Source organism: Canis lupus, chromosome X (assembly GCF_048164855.1).
Source record: "Canis lupus baileyi chromosome X, mCanLup2.hap1, whole genome shotgun sequence".
Taxonomy (NCBI): domain Eukaryota; kingdom Metazoa; phylum Chordata; class Mammalia; order Carnivora; family Canidae; genus Canis; species Canis lupus.
This window is the reverse complement of record NC_132876.1, coordinates 68,219,641-68,245,598: the sequence shown is the minus strand read 5'-3', so window position 1 is coordinate 68,245,598 and position 25,958 is coordinate 68,219,641. Positions and strand designations below refer to the sequence as shown.

Below are 25,958 nucleotides of genomic sequence, written 5' to 3'. Positions count from 1 at the left end.
TACATTATAATTATCTCATAAAAATGGGTTCTTTTTTAGAGATGCACTAAAGAATTTAAGGATGGGATTCTGGGATGTCTTAGAATTTACTCTAAAGTACGTTAGACAAGGGGCACTTGGGTGGCTCAGGGGCTGAGCATCTGCCTTTAGCTCAGGGCATGATCCCAGAGTCCGAGGATTGAGTCCCACATCAGGCTCCCCTTTAGGAGCCTGCTTCTCCCTGTGCTTATGTCTCTGCCTCTCTCTGTGTCTCTCATGAATAAATACAATCTTTAAAAAATAAAAAAGTGAAGAAAAATAACATATGTTAGACAAAAAACGTGAGGCTATGAAGAGGAATCAGCAGAACCTGAGAAGCAGCCACCAGCAGGGTAAAAAGAAAATCAGGAGAGCAACGGGTCCTGGAAGCCAAGTGAATCAAGTGTTTCACAGAGAAGTGATCAACATTATCAAATGCTGCTGGTAAATCAAGGCAGATGAGGATTATGAAGTGACCGTTTATGAAATCATTAGTGACCTTGACAGAAGCAGTTTGAGTACAGTGACAGAAGAAAGTGGGTGACAGAGAATTTTTTTTGGGGGGTGACAGAGAATTAAGAAAGAGAGCAGCATACAAGTGACAGCAAGAGAATATGGACAATACAGAGTACATACAAATGCATGACAGAGGGAGAGAGAGAAACACAGTTGAGTGAGGGACAAAAGGTGGGTAACATAAGACAGACGGTGGGTGACAGAAATAAACAGAGGGTGGACGACTCTACCAGTCATCATTTATTGCCTCAGTTCCAAATTCACCCCTCAATACCTATTCTGTGATAATGGACTGAATTCCTTCAAACATCTGTCCTTTATGGTGAACACGATGCTAATCTTTCTCAGTAGAGGGCATCTGAAAGACACCACAGGAGGAAGGGGCTCTCCGAAGTTCTGGCTGCTGCTGCAGGAGCAGGACAACAGAGCAGCCCACAGGCGCGCACACACAGAATATGCAGTCCCTCGATGACCTTGAAGCCTCCACCTGGCCTGTCAATAACCTTCTTGCAGCCCTCTCAAATAGAAACCACCTCCCCCGGCAGCTTACCTGTGCCCTGGGCCCCCATATCTTCTGCATGTACACACCAAAGAGTTGCTGATAGGCTGCTCACCACCAGCACTCCAGATTGGCCTGGGCAAGGCAGAGCATTACTCTGCTATACAGTGGGCTGAACTACACCTTCTCCAATGAGGTCTGAGCTTCAGGCTTGAGGAGAGGATCCCCTTCCAACTTTGTCCTTCCTTGGTACTCTCCCTTAGCCCAAAGACACCATATGGAGTTTCCTTATTTCTTACAGTCACATATTTATCAATTTAATAACTCTTGGGATCCCTGGGTGGAGCAGCGGTTTGGCGCCTGCCTTTGGCCCAGGGCGCGATCCTGGAGACCCGGGATCGAGTCCCACGTCGGGCTCCCGGTGCATGGAGCCTGCTTCTCCCTCTGCCTGTGTCTCTGCCTCTCTTGCTCTCTCTGTGTGATTATCATAAATAAATAAAAATTTAAAAAAAATTTAATAACTCTTTATATTGAAATGCCGGTTTCAATATGCTGTACGGTTTCTACCTCCTGATTGGACCCAGAATGATACAGTGGCAGAGAGAAAAAGAGGGAAGGTGAGAGAATGAGAGTGGGTAACAGAAAGGGTGACAGGAACAAGGCGGGTAACAGAGGTAGAGAGTGGGTGACAGAGATCACGGATGACATACAAAGGGGAAAGGGGCAACAGCAGGGAGGAAGACAGAAACAGAAAGAGTATGTGGATGAGACAGAATGGACAACAGTGTGGGCAGGTCAATGACAGTGTCAACAAATGGGCGACAGGAGGGAGAAGGGGGCAATAGAAGGATGTGGTGGGTGACAGAGACACAATGGGAGAGAGGGAGCAAGAAAATACAAGTGTCAGAGAGGGAGAGTGAGTGACAAAGGTGGGTGGCACAGAGGGAGAGAGAATGGATAACAGGAAGAGATAGGACAAAAGTGGGGAGAAGGGGACGGTGGGCAAGAGAGGAGGTGGTGGGTGGGGGGCATCACCAAGGGAGAGCATGACTGACACTGAGAGTGTGTGACAGTCACTGTATATGACAGAAGATGAAGGTATGTGAAAGAGGAAACGTGCAGAGAGTGTGTGACAGCAGGTTTCAAAGTTTTCTTTTGTATCTTAGGCAGGAGGGGCAGAGACATGAGGAAGGAGGGACAGCAAGGGGAAAGAGGAGAGGGAAGAAGAGAGACAGAGAAACTATGTGAGAGGAGTGTGCCAAGGAGGACAATGAAGAGTGAAGAAGGTAGAGAGGGCACCTGGGTGGCTCAGTGGTTAAGCATCTGCCTTCGGCTCAGGTCATGATCCCAGGGTCCTGGGATTGAGTCTTGCATAGGGCTCCCTGCAGGGGGCCTGCTTCTCCCTCTGCCTATGTCTCTGCCTCTCTGTGTGTCTTTCATGAATAAATAAAATCTTTTTTAAAAAAAGGTAGAGAAGGTGATGCTTTGTGCGAGGAGGTTTCAGTGTAGGCAGATTTGGAAGAGGACAGGAGAAAAAGTAGGAGAAATAAAAGAGAGATTGTGAGTTGATGGGCAATGAGAGACAAGAAAGGTGTGAGGGTAAAGTGGGATTGTGAGAGCAAAAGATGACTGTAGGGCACCTGGGAGGCTGTCAGGAAAGATCATGTGAGAGCAAGTAAGAGGTACCCATATGAGAGGCAGTGTTGGGGAAATCAATGCACTTGCTTGCTCAGGGAAAGGAGGGGAGGGAGCTGAAGGGCTTAATCCTTTCTATCCCCATTTTCTGGATGAGAAAATTGAGGCTCAGAATAGTCAAGTGACTCATTTGAGGTTTCCCAGCTAGTAGGTGGCAGAGCCATAATTAGTACCCCAAATGCCTCAACTCTAAAGCTACTACTCTACCATACAACACCACCTCACTGTTTTCCCCAAATCTTCTTTAAAGAAGTCATGTAACGTAGTCCAAAGATATGATTTTCTTCCTCTGTAAGGAAACCTTTTAGCTTATCACAGCCTTGAAACATACTTTTAGGGAAGCCTGGGTGGCTCAGCGGTTGAGCGTCTGCCTTTGGCTCAGGGTGTGATCCCAAAGTTCCGGGATCGAGTCCCACATCGAGCTCCCTAAGAGGAGCCTGCTTCTCCCTCTGCCTAGGTCTCTGCCTTCTCTCTGTGTCTCTCATGAATAAATAAATATAATATTTTTAAAAAGAAACGTACTTTTATTGAAAGGGAGACAGAACTATTTCACTGCCCCCAATTTATTTATTTGTATTATATCAAAATTTAGAACCTTCTGTGCATCAAAGGACACTACCAACAGAGTGAAAAGGCAGCCTACAGAATGGGAGAAAATATCTGCAAATCATATATCTGATAAGGAGTTAATATCCAGAATATATTAAGAAAAAAACAATCCACCTAAAAAATGGGCAAAGGACCTGAAGGAACATTTCTCCAAAGAAGATATACAAAAGGCCAATAAGCACAGGAAAAGATGCTCCACATCACTAATCATTAGAGAAATGCCAAAGGAAAAAAATCCCAATGAGAAACCACTTCATTATCATTTGAATGGCTGGTAACAACAACAACAAAATCAGAATATAACAAGTGTTGGCGAGAACATGGAGACATTGGAACCCTTGTAAACTGTTGGAGGGAATGTATAATTGTGCAGCTGCAATAAAAGACTAGAGAAACGTTAAAAATAGGATTACCATGTGATCCAGCAATCCCACTTCTGGCGAGATATCCAAAAGAATTGAAAGCAGAATCACCAAGAGACATTTGCACACCCATGTTCAAAGCAGCCCCGTTGACAATCAAGAGATGAAAGCAACCCCAAGTGTCCATCACTGATAAATAGGTAAACAAAATATGATATGTGCATACAATGGAATATTATTCAGTCCTTAAAAGGAAGGAAATCCTGTCACATTACACAGTATGGATGAACCGTGATGCAATTATGCTACCTGAAACAAACCAGTCCCCAAAAGACAAATACTGTATGATTCCACTTGTATGAAGTCCCTAGAATCAAATTCACTGGGACATAAGGTAGAATAGTGGCTACCAGGGGCTGGGGGAGCAGGGAGTGAGAAGTTGTTTAACAGGTAGTTTTAGTTTTGCAAAATGAAGAGTTCTGGAGATGGACAGGATGATGCTTTAACAACAGTAGTAAAAAATAATAACAAAAGTAGTAATGTATTTGGGCAGCCTGGGTGGCTCAGCGGTTTAGCGCCGCCTGCAGCCCAGGACGTGATCCTGGAGCCTCTGGATCAAGTTCCACATCAGGCTCCCTGCATGGGGCCTGTTTCTCCCTCTGCCTGTGTCTCTGCCTCCCTCTGTGTGTCTCTATGAATAAATAAATAAAGTCTTTGAAAAAAACAAATGGTTTCTTTATATAAAAAAAAGTAGTAATGTATTTAATACCACTGAACTGTACACTTAGGAATGGTGACAATAGGGACGCCCAGGAGGCTCAGCGGCTGGGTGTCTGCCTTCCACCCAGGGCGTAAATCTGGGGTTCCCAGATGGAGTCCCGCATCGGGCTCCCTGCATGGAGCCTGCTTCTCCCTCTGCCTTGTCTCTGCCTCTCTTTCTCTGTCTCTCATGAATAAATAAAATCTTAAAAAAAAAAAAAAAAGAAATGGTGACTGGTAAATTTGATGTATTTTATCACAACTGAAAAGTTTAAATCTCACTCCCACATCATCATGCCCCCCACCCTTAGCCATATGGTGACCGCTTACTCCTTCAACACGAATGTCTTCTCCTGAGGCCGAACTTTGTGGTTGGCCACTTCCGCCCATACTATGCCTCGCACATTATACCTCTTGCGGCACTTATCAAATATTACAGTGACTATTGGCTTACCTATCCCTCTCCACTACCAAATGATAAGCATTTTGGGGGTAGGGTCAGTGTTTTACTCATCTCTGCAACCCCCAGGCCTGGCGTTTGGTAGACTCAAGAAAGGCATGATCAGTGGAAGTTCTGGCTTTTAAGATTTTAAGAGAGCTATCTGACCCAAAAAAAGAGGTATCGGGAGGCTCCCCAGGCTTTAGAAATCTGGACAGATTCCCACGCCTTACTCAGAGAACGCGAGGGCGCCTCTCACCGGGCTCCACCTCAGCAGCCTGGGCCGCTGGGAGGGTCCGAGGGCTTCCCACTCCGACTCCCGGCCGGGGCCTGCGAGCTAGGCCCGCCCGGAGGCCCAGACATACCTCTGGTAAAGGGCGGCCTGCTCTGGGCTTAAGGCCGCGGCTTCCACAGACCCTCGGGACGCCTCCATGACCCTCAGTTTGGTTCCAGGTATTTCAACCGAAGATTGAATTTCGCCCGCTCCCACGCTACGCATGCGCCGTGCGCCTCAGGAGAGGCAGGACCAACCGTTGGCCTCCTGGCTGGCCAATCCGCAGCGCCGCACTCGGCGCTAACGCCTGAGCCCGCCCACGTAGGTCGCGCGCCCGCGCTTACGCGCCCTGGAGCTAAGAGGCAGTTGCAGCCCCAGCGGAGTGGGACGGCTTCGTGTCCTGTTCCTCTAGCGTAGTCAATCCAATCCAAACCGTGCTTCAGCACATTTGTGCCTGTGCGTGTGCCACCCTCGTGAGTGAAGTAGAATGCCTGCTATGATCTCAGTCATTGTAGTGGCCCCTAGAGACCTTCATAGCCCACGCCCCAAAATTTCCTTCTTTCCATGCTCGCCATTGCCTGGCGCTGAGCAGGCTTTGAATTCAAACACCCTGGGAGGCATGGTCCCCATGACTTAAACTCACATTGAAGGGTCTTCAAGAGCCAAGCCAAAGCTCTCATTTAAGAAATTAGTAGTGCTATAAAGCATGGTCACCATTTCTTTAGAAGCTCCAACTAGGATGCAATCATATTTTCAAACGTAGAGCTCAGGCAGGAGTCGTGCTAAGTGAGTTTAAGTGGCTTGCTTGGGGGGATCCTAAATAGGTTGTGGGCCAACAAAAATTGTCCTTGTTCTTACATTGTTCAAAACGTACTTTGTGATTCTTCAAGGTACTAATTAACATTCAGTATTTGAAAACTCACCTAACTGACCCAGTCATGCCCACCCTAAGTCCTGAGGTTTTTAAGCTTTTTGTAAATTTCATAGATCATTAGGAGCTTAAAAAGGTATCTTCTGAAAAGAGAATATGGGCTATTTTCCTGGTTCACATGATGTTTAGTCATATTTTCATATGGCTTTAAGTCTTTTCTGTTAAGAGGGCTTTGGGTATACTATTATCCTCAGCAAAAACTGAGGTTCAGGAACATCAAGTGACTTTGCCTAAGGTTCCAAAGCTAGAAGATGGCAGAGCCAGAATTCAATACCATGTCTATACAGACAAAAATCAATGTTCATTCACTGTGTCCACTGCTTATTGCTGGAAAGAAGAGGACAGTAGTGGGAAATGAGGGTGATGAAGTAATCAGAAGCCAGTTTGTGAAAGAGCTTGTTTACCCTGTTGAAGTGTTTGATCACTTCTTTTCCTGGAGACAAGTTGGGATGGGGGTAGGTTGAGTGTGCAGGTGTGCTGGATACCCAAAGTATGAGTGTGAGAGAAGAAGGGCTGGTGGGGAGCATTCCATAAGAAAGGAAAAAAAGAGGAGCACAAAAAATCTTCATCGTCAATTTGGGGAAGGCCATCTCCAGTTGTGCTTTGGCTCCAGGGTCTACCATCATCACTTCTATATCCTTGGAACACTTGAGCACTCAAAATGGAGCAAAGCAAAACCCTGATTACTGTCTTAGGCAGCTGCCCTTCTGTGGGCTGTAGAGAAAAGCTTAGAAGGAACTCCCTCAGGACCCAGGCTCCCGCCTCCCTGTTTCCCAGCTGTCGTGATCTGCCAAAGACTCTGAATACTGGGAAGAAAGGAACTACTTTGCAGCTTGCCTGCCCTTAGGCTACTGGATTTTTCTGTTTTTTTTTTCTCACACCCCGAGGATATTATTCAGCCATAAAAAAGAATGAAATCTTGCCATTTGCAATGACATGGATGGAGCTAGTGTATACACTAGCATTATAATGCTAAGCAAAATAATCCAGTCAGAGAAAGACAAATACTCTGAGTTCACTCATGTGGAATTTAGGAAATAAATCAAATGAGCAAAGGGAAGAAAAAAAGAGACAAACCAAGAAACAAACTCTTAACTATAGAGAACAAACTGATGGTTACCAGAGGGGAGGTAGGGGGTGGGTTAAATAGGTGACGGAGATTAGGGAAGGCAATTGTGATGAGCACCAGGTGATGGTGCCTAAAATACTAGAGTTGAGAGGGGACTTTTTTGGCATCCAGTCCAGAGTCACAGGTGAGCAAACTGTCACTGGTAAAGAAGGAAGTGACTGGTCCAAAGTCATACTGTGACTCAGTGGCAGAAACAGGACTCAACCGAGGTTCCTTGACTCCTAGCCCAGTGCTCTTTTGAGCACCGATCATGGCACAGGAGGAGATAGGTAAACTGGGTGTCAGCAAAATACTGTTCATGGGGACTAAGAATGGAAGAGTGATTTTTTAAAAGATTTTATTTATTTATTCATTTATTTATTTATTTATTTTGAGAAACAGAAAGAGAGAGAAAGAGGCAGGAGACCTAGGCAGAGTGAGAAGCAGGCTCCCTGCAGGGAGCCGGATGTGAGACTATCCTAGATCCTGGGGTCACACCCTGAGCAGACGCTCAACCGCTTAGCCACCCAGGCTTCCTGGAAGAGTGTTTTTAGAGATGGGTATAAATAACCAAATGAAATCTTCCTGGGCAAGGAGAACAAGAGTTTGGGGCAGAAAAAAGAAGAAAGTAATTTGGAAACAGGAAGGATTGAATTTGTGATTCCCAGGGGTGCCTGGGCAGCTCAGTCAGTTAGGCGCCTGCCTTTGTCTCAAGTCATGATCCCAAGGTCCTGGGATGGGGATGGACCCCCGCATCAATCCAGCTCCCTACTCCGTGGGAAGCCTGCTTATCCCTTTCCTTCTGCCTGCCGCTGCTTTCTCTCTGTCAAATAAATTTTAAAAACTTAAAAATTTTTGTGATTCCCAGATCCCTAATTAGGCTTTTCTCTCGCTATTTCTAGCAAGGGTTCTAAAGTGGGTGGGATTTGGGCTCGGGGTTGGAGAAGAGTTCTGGGGGCTGAGGTCTTCATCCCCTCTTTTTTTTTTTTTTTCTTAAGATTTAATTTATTCATGAGAGACACAGAGAGAAAGACAGGCAGAAGGAGAAGCAGGCTCCATGCAGGGAGCCCAACGTGGGACTCGATCCTGAGTCTCCAGGCTCACGCCCTGGGCTCAAGGCGGCGCTAAACCGCCGAGCCACCCGGAGATCTCCATCCCCTCTTTTGAGGGGAGGGGAAGGTGCTCCCTAGCTCTGCAGCCCAGCTGTGAGTCATCTCCAGTTCTGTCAGCAGGGGGAGCCGGAAACCAAGCTTCCTAAGAATGGCGGCCAACCTGGCCCCCTGGGCTGGGTAAATTCTTACTGGAAGCAAGTCAAATCAGTCCAGAATGCTGTGGAAATGACAGGAACTGAGGGGAAAGAGGGAGGATTATCCGCAACGTTTTTGCACCGAATTGCAGTTTTTGGTGTCTTCTAAACCTGCCTCGTAGGATTTGAGCTGAAGCAGGCAGGCACCAAAGGGTAAGGAACCATTTGACAGGGCAGTGGTGCTGGAAGAAACATGGCCTTCTACCCTCTCTTTGAGCTACCTCATCCACTCCCCAAACCTCACAATTCTGTCTCTAGCCTCATCCTTTCTCCTGAGTATCAGACCTAGATGGCCAACTGGCTACAGGATGTATCTTCCTGGAAGCTCAAACTCAACATGACACTGATGAACTCATCCCCCCACTCCCCAAGACCTGTTCCCTCAGTATTCCTCATTTCCATGAACAGTACTACCAACCCCCTCCCCTAATCGTTCAAGTCAGAAACTGGGAGGCATCTTTCCAATTCAACAATAAGTCTTAAAAAAAAAAAAAAAAAAAAACAATAAGTCTTGTTGGCTCTACCTCCAAAATATATCCCAAACCCTAACACTTCTCTTAATCACCTCTGCCACCCTTCTGGTCTATGCCATGGTCATCTTGCACCTGGCTGACTGCAATAGCTTCCTGACTTTCTTCCTGCTTTTATTTTGTGTCCACCCCCTCACTGTGTCTGTACCCAGAAACCAGAGTGATCTTCCAGAAACACCAACCTGACCATGTCATGGCCTGTTTAAACCCTTTGAAGCCTCCTCCTTGCCCTCCAGATCAAGTCCTGGCTCCTCACCATGGCTTTCAAGGCCTTCCTGATCTGGCCACTGACTGCTTCTCCTGTCTAATCACACACACACACACACACACACACACACACACACACACACACACACCACTCTTCTCAAACTGAACCACTTCCACTTAAATCTTGCTTTGCATGCTGTTTCTTCTGCCTGGACTTTCTTCCCTTCCTTTTTTTTTAAGATTTTATCTACTTATTCATGAGAGATAGAGAGAGAGAGGCAAAGACATAGGCAGAGGGAGAAGCAGGCTCGCTGCAGGGAGCCCAATGCAGAACTCGATCCCAGGACCCCGGGATCACGTCCTGAGCCAAAGGAAGACGCTCAACCACTGAGCCACCCAGGTGTCCCTCTTCCCTTCCTTTTTGTCTCACTATCTCCTATTCACTCCTCAGCTCTCAGCTCAAATCTCCCTTCCCTTCTTCCAGGGACCTTCTTCCATAATCCTTCCCAATAGTCATCCTCTGGGACACAATGTGACACACCTTGCCTTTGTCATTGGATTTAGTCGATGGAATGTAGCTGCCTTGTTACCTCTGGCTCACCCAGGATCATGTGAGCTCTGTGAAGGACAGATCTGTCTTTTTCACATTATAGCCTTGCAGAGCTTACCACAGTACCTACATATAGTAGCTAATAAGTAAGTATTTTGGGATGGATGGATGAATTTGTCAATTTACGAGTCTCAAAGGAGAGCAACAGACACCATGTTGGAGAGCTATAATGAGGCCATGGGTAGGAGTGATATATCCAAAGCAATAGTGGAGACCATGAACCAAGGAAGGGGGGTGGTCCAAACATGATACCAGCCACACTTCTTGCCAGCACTTGCCAGCACTGTGCCTTTTATTTTTTTTTTTAAGGGAACAGATGAATTTTTTTAAATTTATTTTTTATTGGTGTTCAATTTACTAACATACAGAATAACCCCCAGTGCCCGTCACCCATTCACTCCCACCCCCCGCCCTTCTCCCCTTCCACCACCCCTAGTTCGTTTCCCAGAGCTAGGAGTCTTTATGTTCTGTCTCCCTTTCTGATATTTCCCACACATTTCTTCTCCCTTCCCTTATATTCCCTTTCACTATTATTTATATTCCCCAAATGAATGAGAACATATAATGTTTGTCCTTCACCGACTGACTTACTTCACTCAGCATAATACTCTCCAGTTCCATCCACGTTGAAGCAAATGGTGGGTATTTGTCATTTCTAATGGCTGAGTAATATTCCATTGTGTACATAAACCACATCTTCTTTATCCATTCATCTTTCGATGGACACCGAGGCTCCTTCCACAGTTTAGCTATTGTGGACATTGCTGCTATAAACATCGGGGTGCAGGTGTCCCGGCGTTTCATTGCATCTGTATCTTTGGGGTAAATCCCTAGCAGTGCAATTGCTGGGTCGTAGGGCAGGTCTATTTTTAACTGTTTGAGGAACCTCCACACAGTTTTCCAGAGTGGCTGCACCAGTTCACATTCCCACCAACAGTGTAAGAGGGTTCCCTTTTCTCCGCATCCTCTCCAACATTTGTGGTTTCCTGCCTTGTTAATTTTCCCCATTCTCACTGGTGTGAGGTGGTATCTCATTGTGGTTTTGATTTGTATTTCCCTGATGGCAAGTGATGCAGAGCATTTTCTCATATGCATGTTGGCCATGTCTATGTCTTCCTCTGTGAGATTTCTGTTCATGTCTTTTGCCCATTTCATGATTGGATTGTTTGTTTCTTTGGTGTTGAGTTTAATAAGTTCTTTATAGATCTTGGAAACTAGCCCTTTATCTGATATGTCATTTGCAAATATCTTCTCCCATTCTGTAGGTTGTCTTTTAGTTTTGTTGACTGTATCCTTTGCTGTGCAAAAGCTTCTTATCTTGAAGTCCCAATAGTTCATTTTTGCTTTTGTTTCTTTTGCCTTCGTGGATGTATCTTGCAAGAAGTTACTATGGCCGAGTTCAAAAAGGGTGTTGCCTGTGTTCTTCTCTAGGATTTTGATGGAATCTTGTCTCACATTTAGATCTTTCATCCATTTTGAGTTTATCTTTGTGTATGGTGCAAGAGAGTGGTCTAGTTTCATTCTTCTGCATGTGGATGTCCAATTTTCCCAGCACCATTTATTGAAGAGACTGTCTTTCTTCCAATGGATAGTCTTTCCTCCTTTATCGAATATTAGTTGACCATAAAGTTCAGGGTCCACTTCTGGATTCTCTATTCTGTTCCATTGATCTATGCGTCTGTTTTTGTGCCAGTACCACACTGTCTTGATGACCACAGCTTTGTAGTACAACCTGAAATCTGGCATTGTGATGCCCCCAGATATGGTTTTCTTATTTAAAATTCCCCTGGCTAAAAAAAAAATTAAAAAAATAAAAAATAAAAATAAAAATAAAAAAAAAATGAAATTCCCCTGGCTATTCGGGGTCTTTTCTGATTCCACACAAATCTTAAAATAATTTGTTCTAACTCTCTGAAGAAAGTCCATGGTATTTTGATAGGGATTGCATTAAACGCGTATATTGCCCTGGGTAACATTGACATTTTCACAATATTAATTCTGCCAATCCATGAGCATGGAATATTTTTCCATCTCTCTGTGTCTTCCTCAATTTCTTTCAGAAGTGTTCTATAGTTTTGAGGGTATAGATCCTTTACATCTTTGGTTAGGTTTATTCCTAGGTATCTTATGCTTTTGGGTGCAATTGCCTTTTAAACCTGCCTCAGGAAGGACCTGGAAATAGCACAGAGCCATCAGAATGACACCCAGGAATGGGATTCTCCCTTTCTGTTCTCTTCCCCAAATCTCTGACTGGGAGAAAGCCACCTGTGTCTGTTCCTGCAGCAGCAAACGCTCCCTCTATGGCATGGGCACCTACCCTACAGGCTGAAGTCAAGGCTACTCCCCAGTGTCAGCCCAAGAAGGGACTACTGGGGGCACCAAATCCTAACCTTTGTGGTCCTCTGCTGTTCTTCCTTGGCACTAAAAGAGACCAACAATAAAATCTACAAGCTCTTGAGGGGAGGATGAGGGTTACATTTTTCTACAGCCCTTTGAAGGCCTTGGCCCCCTGCCTGGATCTGAGTCAGGAACTGTATGTCCCAGAGAATTGGCTTCCCAGCCATCTGCTCTGAGCTTAAAGAGTCTAGGGGCCCTTGCTGGATGCTCTGTTCAAATTAGCCAAGAAGGGCAGGGTGAAGATGACACAGCAGGAGGGATCCTGGTCAGTCTAGGCCTTCCTAAACTGTATGTGGAGGGAAGGAGCAGATACATGACACCAGGGCACGTCGAGGGCATAGCAAATCCCCAAACAGAGAGCTCCTCTCACTGCCCAGCTGCAGTGCTCCCAGAGCCAAGCCTTCCCAGATACCCTTTCAAGGGAACCAATGGCTTTGTGAACACCTACACTATCCCAGGCACTTTCCCCACAACAAGCAAGAAATTACTGTTCTCCTTTATGAGTCACAAGAGCCAAGGCTCAGATGGTTAACTGCTTTACACAAAGTCATGCAGTATACAGCAGATTCAAAGAGACCAGGACCAGGCCATCAACTCCCCAACCCTTGGTAAATGGTTGCCAAGGCTACGAGAAAATGATTCTCCCTTTCAGTGAGCAGGTATCCGCCTGAGGATAATGGCTGGGAGGGGATACAGAAAGTCACACTCCTTCTATGCCTAGGACATAGCTAGCTCCATCCAGGAGAAAATATGTCTTTAACCCTTTGTCGTACACCATATCCAGATAGTAGGAATGGGTCAGGCAATAAGGTCAAGTTTCATACATGGGAGATTTTAGGGCCAAGTAAACCTTTACTTAAGGTTTCACATCAGAGGATGAGAGAACAGTTTATTTTTATTTTTATTTTTTGAGAGAACAGTTTAGATAAATGAACCAATCCAAGAAGCCAGACAGATCCACAGGAGGAAGCCTGACAAGGCACCCTCACTTTCCAAATCCTCATGGCCACATATGTTCACATGGATTGAAGAACCAATCAGGGCACCTGGGTGGCTCAGCAGTTGAGTGTCTGCCATCGGTTCAGGTCCTGGGATCGAGTCCTGCATTGGGCTCCCTGCAGGGAGCCTGCTTCTCCCGCTGCCTATGCCTCTGCCTCTCTCTCTCTGTCTCTCATGAATAAATAAATAAAATCTTTAAAAAAATAACCAATCATCAGGCATAGTTGCTAGGGAGCATATTCAGGGACTCATAGAAGTAGGGACATTCTGGAGCTGATCTTTAGCGTACCAGGGGTTCTCAACCCTAGATTCATATTAGAGTCACTGGAGGGACCTTTTATTTTTTTTTTAATTTTTATTTATTTATTCATGAGAGGTACAGAAGGAGAGAGAGGCAGAGACACAGGCAGAGGGAGAAGCAGGCTCCATGTAGGGAGCCTGACGTGGGACTCGATCTCGGATTTCCAGGATCATGCCCCGGGCTGAAGGTGGCGCTAAACCACTAAGCCACCCCACCCCCCACCCCCCCCCCACCCCCCGCTGCTAAGCCACCAGGGCTGCCCCTGCCCTGGAGGGACCTTTTAAATAAGAATTGTATTGCAATACATGAATCTGATAAAGGAAGACTATCCAGAATATATACAGAGCCCCTATAAATCAATAATAAAAGGATAACTTAAAAAATACGGGCAAAAGACTGGAATAGATACTACATAGGACAAGATATATGAATGGTGGATGAGCACATGAAAAGATAACCAACATCATCATTAGGGAAATACGATTTAAAACCACAATGAGGGATCCCTGGGTGGTGCAGCGGTTTGGCGCCTGTCTTTGGCCCAGGGCGCGATCCTGGAGCCCCGGGATCGAGTCCCACATCGGGCTCCCGGTGCATGGAGCCTGCTCCTCCCTCTGCCTGTGTCTCTGCCTCTCTCTCTCTCTCTCTGTGTGACTATCATAAATAAATAAAAATTAAAAAAAAAAACCACAATGAGATACCGCCATGTACCCATGAGAATAGCTATAATTAAAAAGATGACAATACGAAGTGTTGGCAAGGATGCGGAACAACTGTAACTCTCATATTTTGTTGGTGGGAGTGTAAATTGGTACAAGAACTTTAGAAAACTGGGGAAAAAAAGAACTTTAGAAAACTGGGAGTTTCAAGTAAGTTCAACATAAATCCAGCAATTCCACCCCAAAAGAAATGAGTGCATGTGCCTGCAGAAAGATTGGGACAACCCAAATATCCCTGGATGTGTGAATGGCTAAACAAACAATTGTGTCCACACAAGGGAATACCATTCAGCAGCAGAAGAGATCACTACTGATCAATGCAACAATTTGGATGATTCTCAAAGGCATTATGGTATGTGAAAGAAGCCAATCTCAAAATGTTACATACTGCTTGATTCTACCTATATGCAGTTCAAGAACAATGGAAATGAATCTACAATAGAAAGAATGGTGGTTTCCTCTGGCAGGAATGGGGGCATTGACTGGGATGGTGGAAACGGTGGAAATGGTCTATGTTTTTACTGGGGTGGTGGTTACATACTGCCCACAATTATCACAGTTCATTGAGCTATACACTTAAGACCTATGCATTTGAACGTGTGTGTACATTATGCCTTAATTTAAAAATCATGTCCAGGCCCCACCTCTGACTAATTAAATCAGAATCTCTAGAGGTGGGGCCTGGGCAAGGGCCTTTTTTTAGATCTTCCCCAGTGACACTAATGTGCAGCTGGTAGAGAACTGTTGATTAATATTACCACCACCTTCCCCTAGCAACAGACTCTCTCAGCCTCCTGTGTCATGGCAACATTTCAAAGGTGCCCATTGAAAAAAGTCCCTTCTAGGATCACCAGCAGAGGTAGGCAGGTGGGAACAGGTGAGTGGGAATAGGCACTTACAATATGTCTCAGAAGATGTTCCATATCAATACAGGAAAACACTGAATTTTACACTTTAAGATGGTTAAAATAGGGATGCCTGGGTGGCTTAATGGTTGAGCATCTGCTTTTCTCAGGGTGTGATCCTGGAGTTCTGGGATCGAGTCCCACAACGGGCTCCTGCCAGGGGTCTGCTTCTCCCTTTGCCTATATCTCTCCCTTCTCTCTGTGTCTCTCATGAATGAATAAAGAAAATCTTTAAAATAATAAGATGGTTAAAATAGCGAATGTAATGTTACATGAGTTTCATCTCAATTTAAAAAAAATTCAAGCACTTCCTCAGGTTTTTTTAAGATTTTTTTATTTATTCATGAGAGACAGAGAGAGAGCGAGAGAGCGAGAGCGAGAGAGAGAGAGAGAGAGAGAGAGGCAGAGACACAGGCAGAGGGAGAAGCAGGCTCCATGAAGGGAGCCCAACGTGGGACTCAATCCTGGGTCTCCAGGGTCAGGCCCTGGGCTGAAGGCAGCGTTAAACCGCTGAGTCACCCAGGCTGCCCCACTTCCTCAATTTTAATGGCTGCATATATTCTATTGTAAGAGTGTACTTTAATTTCTTTGACCAGTCCCCTGGTGGTGGATATTTTTCCAATCTGTTGCTATTACAAACATTGCAGCAATAAATATCCTGGGACGTGCAGTCTTGTGAATATCTGTGAGTATATCTGTAGGATAATTTCCTACAGGTGGAATTGTTGGGGTCAAAGTGTATGTGTCTTTCTCATCTCAACAGAAACTGCTAAATTGCCTTCCATAAGGGATGGGCAAATTTATATGCCCATCAGCAATAAATGAGGATGAGTGTTTCCCCACACCTTTGCTAACAATGTTTTCCAACCTTTTGCTCTTTGCCCTTCTGCTTATTAAAAAGTCATTGTTTCATTCTGCATTTCTCCTATGAGTAGGTCTTCACTGATACAGGTCAAGTGAAGAACAAGGGTGTCATTTTGGAGGTAGAGAGGGAAGTGGTTATCTGTTCTAGCATCAGGTTAGCTTTGAACAAGTCACCAAGAATCCTGAGAACTCTTTCCTCAATATCAAGGACTTCCAAATGTCTCTCTTAGGTCCAGACCTTTCACTTGAGCCCCAGACTACTATATCAAGGCCTCTCTGACATCTCATACTGAAAACATCCAAAAGTATGGGTTCCCAACCCACCCTCAAACCCGATCTGCTCCATTCTCTCTCATCTCTATAAATGACACCACCATCTACCCAGTTGCTCAAGCCCCAAACCTAGAAATTAGGAATGTTGTCTCTTCTCTGTCCCTCATCCAACACATCACCAAGCCATGTAGGCTCTATCTCCAGAATACATCCTGAATCTTTCCACTTTTCCCCACCCAGCTGCAAGCCACCTGGCATTTACCAATGGCTTCCTAATTGGCCTCCCTACTCCCGTTCTTGTCTCCTGGTCCATTTTTCTTATTAGGGTAATCTAATCCATCCTTCAAACAGCAGCCAATAATCTTTTTAAAAAATAGAAACCAGATCACATCACTCCTTTGCTTAGAACCTTTCATGAGTTCACAATGCACTCATACCATCCAACCTCCTCACTGTGGCCTGCAATTTCCCAGGGACCTGACAGGTCCAAATATCATCCTGTTTGTTCACTTCACCTCAACTACATTGGCTTTCTTTCTCTTTTTCAGACAACCCAGGCCATTTCCACCACAGGGTCTTTGCATGTGTTCTTCTCTCTGCCGGGGAACACTTTCCCCTAAAATCTTAGCATGGCTGGCTCCTTCTTATCATCCAGATCTCCACTATCTCTCCTGTGAGACCTCTCCTGACCCATCCTCTCTAAAGTAGCTACCCCAACTCCCTCATCCTGTTTATGTCCTTTAGAGAGAGCCCTTACTACTATTGAAAAGTATCTCCTTTATGTTTACTTCCATATTATCTGTTCCTCCTCCAGAATGTTAGCTCCATGTCTGCGTCTCCAACACTAGTTCTGAGGCATAGTAGGTGCTCAAAAAGGATTTAGAAGAAATTAATTGTTCAGTAGCCTGTCTTGTTTTCAAAGCCTTCTCCTGGTCAGGATCTCAAATTTAAAGAGGGAGGAGGCCATTGGAGAAGGAAGGGTTGTTTTTCCAATACCAAGAAGGGAACAAAACTGATTTTCTGGACTTGCGGTCTGCATGTATGCAAATAATTAGCAAAAAATAAAAGAAAAGAAAAGTCTAAGTAGAGCTACCCTTGGAAACACCGGGGAGCCTCCTTTGAATTATCATGTCATTGCAAGCAATAAAATGGCCTTCCTTTGTGAATATTCTCGCTTCAAATTTGTCACTAATTCCAGCTGGCCTCGTCCCAGCCAATCTGAATGACCGAAAGGCAGAGTGAATACAATTTAATCAGTGGCTCGGCCCCCGCGGGATGCGCTGGCGGTGTCTCTGTGGGCCTCATCGCCAAAAGGTGTTCCAGGGGCAGTGATTTTTGCACCGAATAAAGGAGGGCCGGCAGGAACCCCGCTCCCGCGGCGGGGAATCTGGCAGGCAAGGAGTCGGGGCGGGGGCGAGGCGGGCAGGGGGAGCCGCGGAAAGGCGGGGCAAGCGCGAGAGAAGACAATGGCGCGGGAGAGAACGGTCGTTGCACGAACAGCCAGCCCTGGCTCTACCGGTTTACAAACCTTTCAGGCCACTATCTCATCTGTGCCCCGCGACGGCCTCCGTCGCATTGCTCTGGCCCTGGGACCCACGGAGGAAACCCAGGCCGGGAGAGGCGACGGCCGCCTGCCGCGCGGTGCCCTCCCCATCCCCTCCCCCGCGCCGGCCCTGCCCGCCACCTCGAGGCCCGCGGCTCGCACCACTCCCCCGCCTCGTCTCCTGTCGTCAGTGAGCCCGGCGGCGCCGGGGCCGTTGCTATGGCGTCTCTGGAGTGTCACAAGTGCCCAAGAAGCATACAAATCGACCTGCGTGAGACACAGCCCTGTGCAAAACAACTTCCAATTTACTCGCAATAATTACCACCCCCAGATAATCGCCTGTACCGAGGCGGGCGAGGAGGGTTGGGAGGGAGAAGGGAGGCAAGAGGCGAGGAAGGGAGGGCGGGCGGGCGCCCCAGGCAGGCGGAGGCGCCTAGCCTTGCTGGGGTTGGCGTTTGACGGGCCGGTAGGGGGAAAGACGAGTGGTCTTCCTGAATTCGGCACTGGGAAAGGGTTCTGCCCTGTGTGGTTCTGGAAACCTGAATGGTCAGTGATCTTCTGGATGGATCGTAAATGCCCTGGGGCTTTGGTGATGGGCATTTCGCCTGGCATCGGGGATGCAAAGGTCAGTTCCTGTGGTGGAGTGGCTCACAGACTCCCGGGACACAACAAAACAAAACAAAACAAAAAAGCGAGACAAACAGGGTACAATTATAAGGGCCATCATTCATTCAATTTATATTTATCAAGTACATACTCTATGCCAGGCATCTTGCTGAGCATACAGCGGTGAACAAAACAGACCAAAGTTCCTGCTCTCAAGAAGTTTAAGTTGCAGCTGAGAGAGACAATAACTTTTTAAAGTATAATAAAGGTGGGATGCCTGGGTGGCTCAGTCAGTTAAGTGTCTGCCTTTGTCTCACGAGCCAAAAAGTTCATGATCCTGGGGTCTCGGTTCCAGCCTCACATCTGGCTCCCTGCTCTGTGAGGAGCCTGCTTCTCCATCTCCCTCTGCTTATGTCACTCTGTCAAATAAATAAATGGGGCACCTGGGTGGCTCAGTGGTTGAGCATTTGCCTTCTGTTCAGGGCGTGATCCTGAGTCCCAGGATCGGACTAAGCCCCCATCCGGCTCCCCACGGGAAGCCTGCTTCTCCCTTTGCCTATGTGTTTGCCTCTCTCTGTGTGTCTCTCATGAATAAATAAATAAAATATTTTAAGAATAAATAAAATCTTTTAAAAATATAATGAAAGTATACTGTTAGTTGGTGTATTTGTCTGGGTTCTCTAGAAAAACAGAACCAATAGGACATGTACATATACCTAAAGAATTTTACTGTAAGGAATTACTTCATACAATTTTGGAGGTTGAATGGTCCACGATATGCACTAGGTGAACTGGAGACCCAAGGGACCCTATGGTATAAGTTCCGGTCTCAGTCCGAAGGGAGGAGGAGACTAATGTCCCAGCTCCAAACAGTCAGGTGGAAGTAATTCTTCCTTACTCAATCTTTTATTGTATTCAGGCCTTCAATGGATTGGGTGAAGCTCACCCACATTGAAGAAGGCAATCTGCTCTCCTCTGTCTACAGATTCAAATGTTAATCTCATTCAGAAACACCCTGGCAGACACACTCAGAGATAATGGTTAAGCAAGTATCTGGGCACACGGTGGCCCAGTCAGGTTGACACATAAAATGAACCATCACAGCTCAGTGGGAGGTGTGGCTGTAGCTGCTGACAAGTGCAAGCAAGGGAGAAAAATAAAACAGGAGAGTAGGAATGGAAGCAGTAGTGGGTTGGGGGTTGCAAATTTAAACAGGGCGACAGAGAAAGTCTCACTAAGAAGGTAGCATTTGAATGAAGACTTGAAGGACAGGAGGCAGCCAGCCATGCTAATTTCCGAGAATGTTCCAGGCAGAAGAAACAGTAGGTACAAAGGCATTAAGGCAAGAGCATGCCTGGTGTGTTGGGGGAACAGCAGTGAGTCCAGTATAGCTGGAGCAGAGTGAGCAGCAAGGGAGAGAGGGCTAGAAAAGAGGCAGGGACAGAACACGCAGGCCATGCAGACCAATGTAAGGATGGATACTACAGGTGAAATGAGAGCCATTGCTGGATTTTGATGTAGAGACACATGATTTGTACATGTGTTTTAATAGGATCCCTCTGGCTTGTGAGGAATGAATACACCATGTATGAAGGGTAGGGAGGGACAAGGGTGAATGAAGTAGGAGCATTGCTAGGGGCAAAGGAGCAGTTCTATTGGTACTATCGCAGCAATCCAGATGAAAGATGATGAGAACTTAGACCAGGGTGGCACCTGTGGAGATGGTGGGAAGTGGTGGATTCTGGATATATTTTGAAGGTAAAGCTAGTGGGATTTGCTGAAGGATTGGTGGGGTGAAGAGAGGAGTCAAAGGTAATCAAGAGCTTACATGTCTTGGGACAGGCATTGTGGTATGAACTGGAGAGAGTTCAAGGTCACAGGCACTCAGGAGTTAAATTGAACTACACCCTGCCTTTATCAGCTGTGTACCTTGGGCAAGTTGCTTGCCATCTCTGAACCCAGGTTTCCTTACCTGTAAAAACTTACAGGGCAAAAAAAAAAAAAGAAAAAAGAAAGAAAGAAAGAATAGAAACTCACAGGGCTGTTGCGAAGATTTAATGAGGTTCCACAACTGGCACAGGGTAGATGCTCACTGAACACTTGTCTCCTGTCCTTCCCTTTCTGGGGAAATTGGAGAAGCTTCACGACAGAGCCAAGCAAGATTAGAGATTGTAAAGGATACGTAGGGTACCTGGCTGGCTCAGGTACAGCATGTGACTTGATCTCGAGACCGTGAGTTTAAGCCCCACCTTGGGGGTAGAGTTTACTTAGAAAGAAGGAAAGAAAGAAGAAAGAAAAGAAAGAGAAAGAGAAAGAAAGAAAGAAAGAGAAAGAAAGAAAGAAAGAAAGAAGAAAGAAAGAAAGAAAGAAAGAAAGAAAGAAAGAAAGAAAGAAAGAAAGAAAGAAAGAAAATGAGGGGCAAAGGGACTCATCCTTCACAATAAGTGGAGGTGGTGGGTGGAGGGGGAATGAAGCCAATGGCCAGGCAGGCCTTAGTGGAAGTCCTGAGGTGGGGAAGCCTGCAGGAGGACAGGGAGCACTTGAGAGCATGGAAAGAGTGGAAGAGAAAGTCTTCTACAAAGAAAGGGGCCCCAGCAGGGAGGTGTGAGGGAATGGGAGGCTAACCTTCTGCCTCTCTGGCTCTGCCTTGGGCCAGCCTGGGCCCAGAGGACCTTTGAAACCTTCTCAGTTACGGGATGAAGTTGGTCATAACTATGGCATACACATTCCTGGTATGGTGAGGGTTTACTGAGATCATGCTATGAGGGGTCACACAACAAACATCTGCCTTGGCCACTGGCCAAGACAGGCCCCTTAACTCTGGCCAAATACACGCTGATTGTGAACATATGGCTCCCAAGGAGGGGGCTTTCCAAAAGGCCTTGAGAGCCATCGTTGCCTTCTGGCCTGAATCACTCTGCTATGGCCCCCTTACTGCCTTACTTCTTGCACAAAAGCACGAATTCCTCTTACATGGGACAAACAAGCCAATGCCAAAGAACTCTCCCCTCTAGATCCATGAACCATCCAATCCCCCCACTTCATGGGAGGCTCTGACAGCATCTGCCTGGGTTCCCATCCAGTCCCATGTCTGTTCTCCATCTCTTTAAGCCTTATTTTCCACCTCTACAAAGAAGGATATAAATGACACTTCCTTTGCAGGCTTGATGAAAAGCTCTAATGGGATTATCTGAGACTGTGACTCAGAGGCTTTAAGGACTGAAAAGAGTGGATTGACCTCTGCCCCTGACTCCACACTTTAATACTACCACTTATCATTAGGTGATTCAGAGTAAAAATTATACCAAACTGTAAAAAGGAAAAGAAAGTCCAACCAAGTTCTGATTTTTCCTGTGATGACTACTTTGAAAGTCAAAATTAGTCCTTGAATTTCAAAGTGAGTCCTTTGAAATATCAACTATTATGTTCTTTTCCCAAATACTTTTGTTGTTCCTGCTTTTTGAATGCCCTAAGCAACGTTATTGAGCAATTGGGCTGAGGAGAATATGGATTTGGAAACTGTAATAGGTCAGACACATTCTGTTGGCCAGGATCAGCTAACATTCAATAGAATTTACCACCTGCCACAGGGAATATTCTACTTCATTTTATCCTCAAAACAAACCCTGTGAGGTTTATATAATTATTATCCCCTTTCTGCAGGTTGGAAAGGTAAGAACCAGGGGTGTGAACTGACTTGCCCTATGTCAAACAACAGCCCACACCCTGAGTAGAGAGGCAGCCCTAGCCCTCGTCCTCAATGAGCATTGCTCAAACTGGCAATGCCCCTCTTCGGGGAGGCATCTCTAAGCAAGAGAATTGAACTGAACACCTTCTGAAGGTCCTTTCCATTCATAGAGTTGAAGTCTCAGGCCTACCAGCTTTCTCCTCCCAGAAGAACAAGCAGACCCTATGCAGTACCTTATACAAACTTTTCACTCATCCTCCCTCAAACAGTGGTGCCCATCTGCCCTTGCCTTTCTCACCCTGCACACCTGGGAGACTTCATCCCTCCACCACTGGAAGCCCCTTCTTTATCTTGATCCATGCTCCAGATCTCTTCTCTGAAGTCTAGAACCATCTCTCCAGCTTTGTGTCTCGCGTGGACTTTGTGCTCCACCTGCAGTGTGAACTCAGTGGTGGGAGCAGGGGTGGGGGTGGATGGGGGGGTGGCACAGGGTTGGGATGATCTTCTTGCTCAGAACCTCCTCCTCCCTCTGTGTTCCTCTTCCCAGGAAATGGCTCCACCATTAATCCATCTGCTTAAGGCAGAACTCCAGGAGTCATGCTCAAGTTTTCTTTGCCTTCACTCCCCATACCTCATCAGGCACCAGGGCCTGGCAATGTTACCTCCTACCTATCTGTTGAATCTACTCCCTTCTCTCCATCCCCATTGCTACCTCCCTAGTCCAAGCCACAACCATCAGAGATGAAGTAAAAGGCAAAAGCCTTCCCCTGCCCTCTCTGCCTCTATTCTTCCCCTTCTAACCCATCCCTCACCCCACAGCCAGGATGACTTTTTTTTAACTTTATTTTTTTAAGATTTTATCTATTCATTCATGAGAAACACACAGAGGCAGAGACATAAGCAGAGGAGGAAGAAGGCTCCCTGCAGGGAGCTCGATGTGAAACTAGATCCCTGAATCCCGGGATCAGGACCTGAGCCAAAGGCAGATGCTCAACCACTGAACCACCCAGGTGCCCCTTTATCTATTTATTTGAGAGAGCATGAGCAGGGGGAAAGGCAGAGGGAGAGGGAGAAGCAGACTCCCAGCTGAGTAAGGGGGCTGACACAGGGCTAGATCCCAGGACTCTGAGATCAGGACCTGAACCAAAGGCTGGTGCTTAACCGGCTGAGCCCTGCAGGTGCCCCCCAGGGTGAGTTCTTTAAAACAAAATCTGGAAAAAAAAATAAAAATAAAGCAAAATCTGGCTGTCTCTTTCTGGCCCACAGCTCTTTTATTTCTTTCTTTCTTACTTCTTTTCTTCCTTCCTTCCTTCTTTCCTTCCTTTTTAAAAAATATTTTATTTATTCATGAAACACACAGAGAGAGGCGCAGAGACAGGCAGAGGGAGAAGCAGCCTCCCTGCAAGAAGCCCGATGCAGGACTCCATCCTGGGACCCCCAGGATCACAACCTGAGCTAAAGGCAGGTGCTCAACCACTGAGCCACCCAGGCACCCTCTTTATTTCTCTTAGGATTAAGTTGAAATTCCTATACATGTCTGATGAAGTGCTGTGCTATTAAGCAAGTCATTTTCCAGGATGGACTCTGGAGTCTATATCAAACCTCAGTCCTGATGCCATACAAGCCGTATAACAGCCAGTGTGACTTTTGATACACTCTTGATCACTCTGGCCTGCCATTCTTTCATTTGCACAGTAGGACATAACAGTTCGTACAAGGTAGGGTTGTTGTGAGGGTGCGTGCAGTGTGCTGAGCTCTGTGCCCCACAATGAGGTGCTCTAATCACTCATTGCAAGTTAGATCATAGAAGTATAAAGTCATCAGTACCAGCTATATATATTATTATTGGTGTAATCAACTAATGATTAATAATCATGATCAGGACCTCATGGATCTTGTTAAATTCTACTATACATTATTATTGATTTGGCGTTTATGATTATCTCTCCAGCCGCACTTCTCACAACCCCCTCCCCTGACCTTTCTTCACACACTCCCATCCTCCTCTAGTTTTCTCACTCTGTATCTCTATTAAGTTTTTCTCTGCCCATCCTGATTCCTCCAACCTCTTTTTGTATTGCTAAGTCCCTTCCAGTATCAATTCAGGCATCTATCTATTCCTCCGGGACACCTGCCCAGACCCTCCTCAAGACCACTGTGGATGGCTCTTCAATGGGCCCCCAGAGCACCCCGTGTTCCCTTTTTACAGCCTCTATCATAACCGTATTTGTAAGTATATCTGCAGTTTTGCTTCCCGTGGTTTCAGTGACCCAAGTTCAACCGTGGCCCAGAAGCAGATGGTCCTCCTCCTGACATAGCATTAGAAGATCAACAGTAGCCTAACACCACGTCACAGTGCTTACATCATTCACCTCACTTCATCTCATCATGTAGACATTTTATCATCTCACATCATCATCATCATCATAAGAAGAATGAGTATAGGACAATAAGATATTTTGGGAGATGATCATGTTCACATAACATTTATCACAGAATATTGTCATAATTGTTCTGTTTATTCATTGTCATTGTTAATCTCTTCCTGTGTCTATTTATGAATTCAAATTTATCATAGGCACATAGAGGAGAAAACATAGTATATATAGGGTTCAGTATTATCTTCGGTTTCAGGTATCCACTGGGGGTCTTTTTAATCTTTTTTTTGAGATTTTATTTATTCATGAGAGACACACAGAGAAGCAGAGACACAGACAGAGGGAAAAGCAGGCTCCCTGCAGGGAGCCTGATGTGGGACTCGATCCCAGGTCCCCAGGGTCACAACCTGAACCAAAGGCAAGACACTCAACCACTGAGCCACCCAGGTGCCCCATCCACTGGGGTCTTGAAACATATCCCCTGCAGATAAGAAGGGACTACTATACTATTTGTCAGATGCCTGTAATTAGAACATCAGCTTGGTGAGGAGCTCTGTGTTTTATTCACCACTACATCCCATGCTGTTAGCACTGCTGGGTAATAGTAGTTGTCCAATAAACATCTGCTGAATGAACAAGAGACCAACCTGGCTGCAGTCCTCCCTCATTGCCCTCGACCCTGACTCTCTTCAGGGGGTCCAAGGCCCTGAGCCAAAACTTTCCAAAGCTAAAAGCTACTACCTGAGCATAGAATCAGAATGAACCAAAGCAAGTGAGTTAACCAACTGGTCATAAGAACTTTCTCTGGTTAGGGATATTTCTCTCCTTGGGTTCATCACCATCTCATGCTCTGTGGGCCTAGTGAAGGTGTGGGTGTTAGGATATGTGTTTTGTGCAGGGGATAGGAGGGGAGATTTAGGGCAAGTTGATTTACCTCCCTGAACTTTACTTTTGTCATCTGTAAAATGATGAACAAGATCTACTTGGTGGGGTCATCATGGAGATTCACTGAGGTAACACGTTGGAAGTGCTTTGTACGCTGTAAAAGACCATGTGTAGCACTTGATGATGATCAAACACAAAAAGTGTGTTGCTTTTTGGCTCCATTCTTTTCAAGACCCATGTACACAAGGGCCCTCCTGCTTGTACAACATTATCTTTAACAATCAGGTTACAACTGATTGACATTATCGCTTTCTTTATATTTGGCAGATCTCCAGCCTGTGGCAACATGCTGGTAACCATAGAGACCCGAAAAGTCGCATTGTACCACATTTACAAGCCAACCCTTTTAAAGTGGATTATTTTGCAGATGGCTGCTTTCATCTATTCAATGTTGATTCTATTAGTTCTAATTTCCGAAGGTAACATTTTCTGACCTTGTCCCCTCAAGCACAAGCAAAAACTTTGGGTTCCTCTTTC

At 45.9% G+C, this 25,958-nt stretch overlaps 1 protein-coding gene across 2 annotated transcripts in view; it reads right to left on the bottom strand.

Annotated features, from left to right (window-relative positions):
* Positions 1-25,958, bottom strand: part of ERCC6L (ERCC excision repair 6 like, spindle assembly checkpoint helicase) — a 50,599-nt gene that overhangs the window by 15,158 nt on the left and 9,483 nt on the right. The window contains exon 1 of one of the 2 annotated variants that reach the window (XM_072817298.1): positions 5,263-5,408. The exons of the other annotated variant lie outside the window; for it this stretch is intronic. Within the exon in view, the coding sequence (XP_072673399.1) occupies positions 5,263-5,396 (134 nt within the window). The 5' untranslated portion in view covers positions 5,397-5,408. Of the gene's footprint in view, positions 1-5,262; positions 5,409-25,958 lie in introns of those variants that run through there. 2 annotated transcript variants of the gene reach the window in all.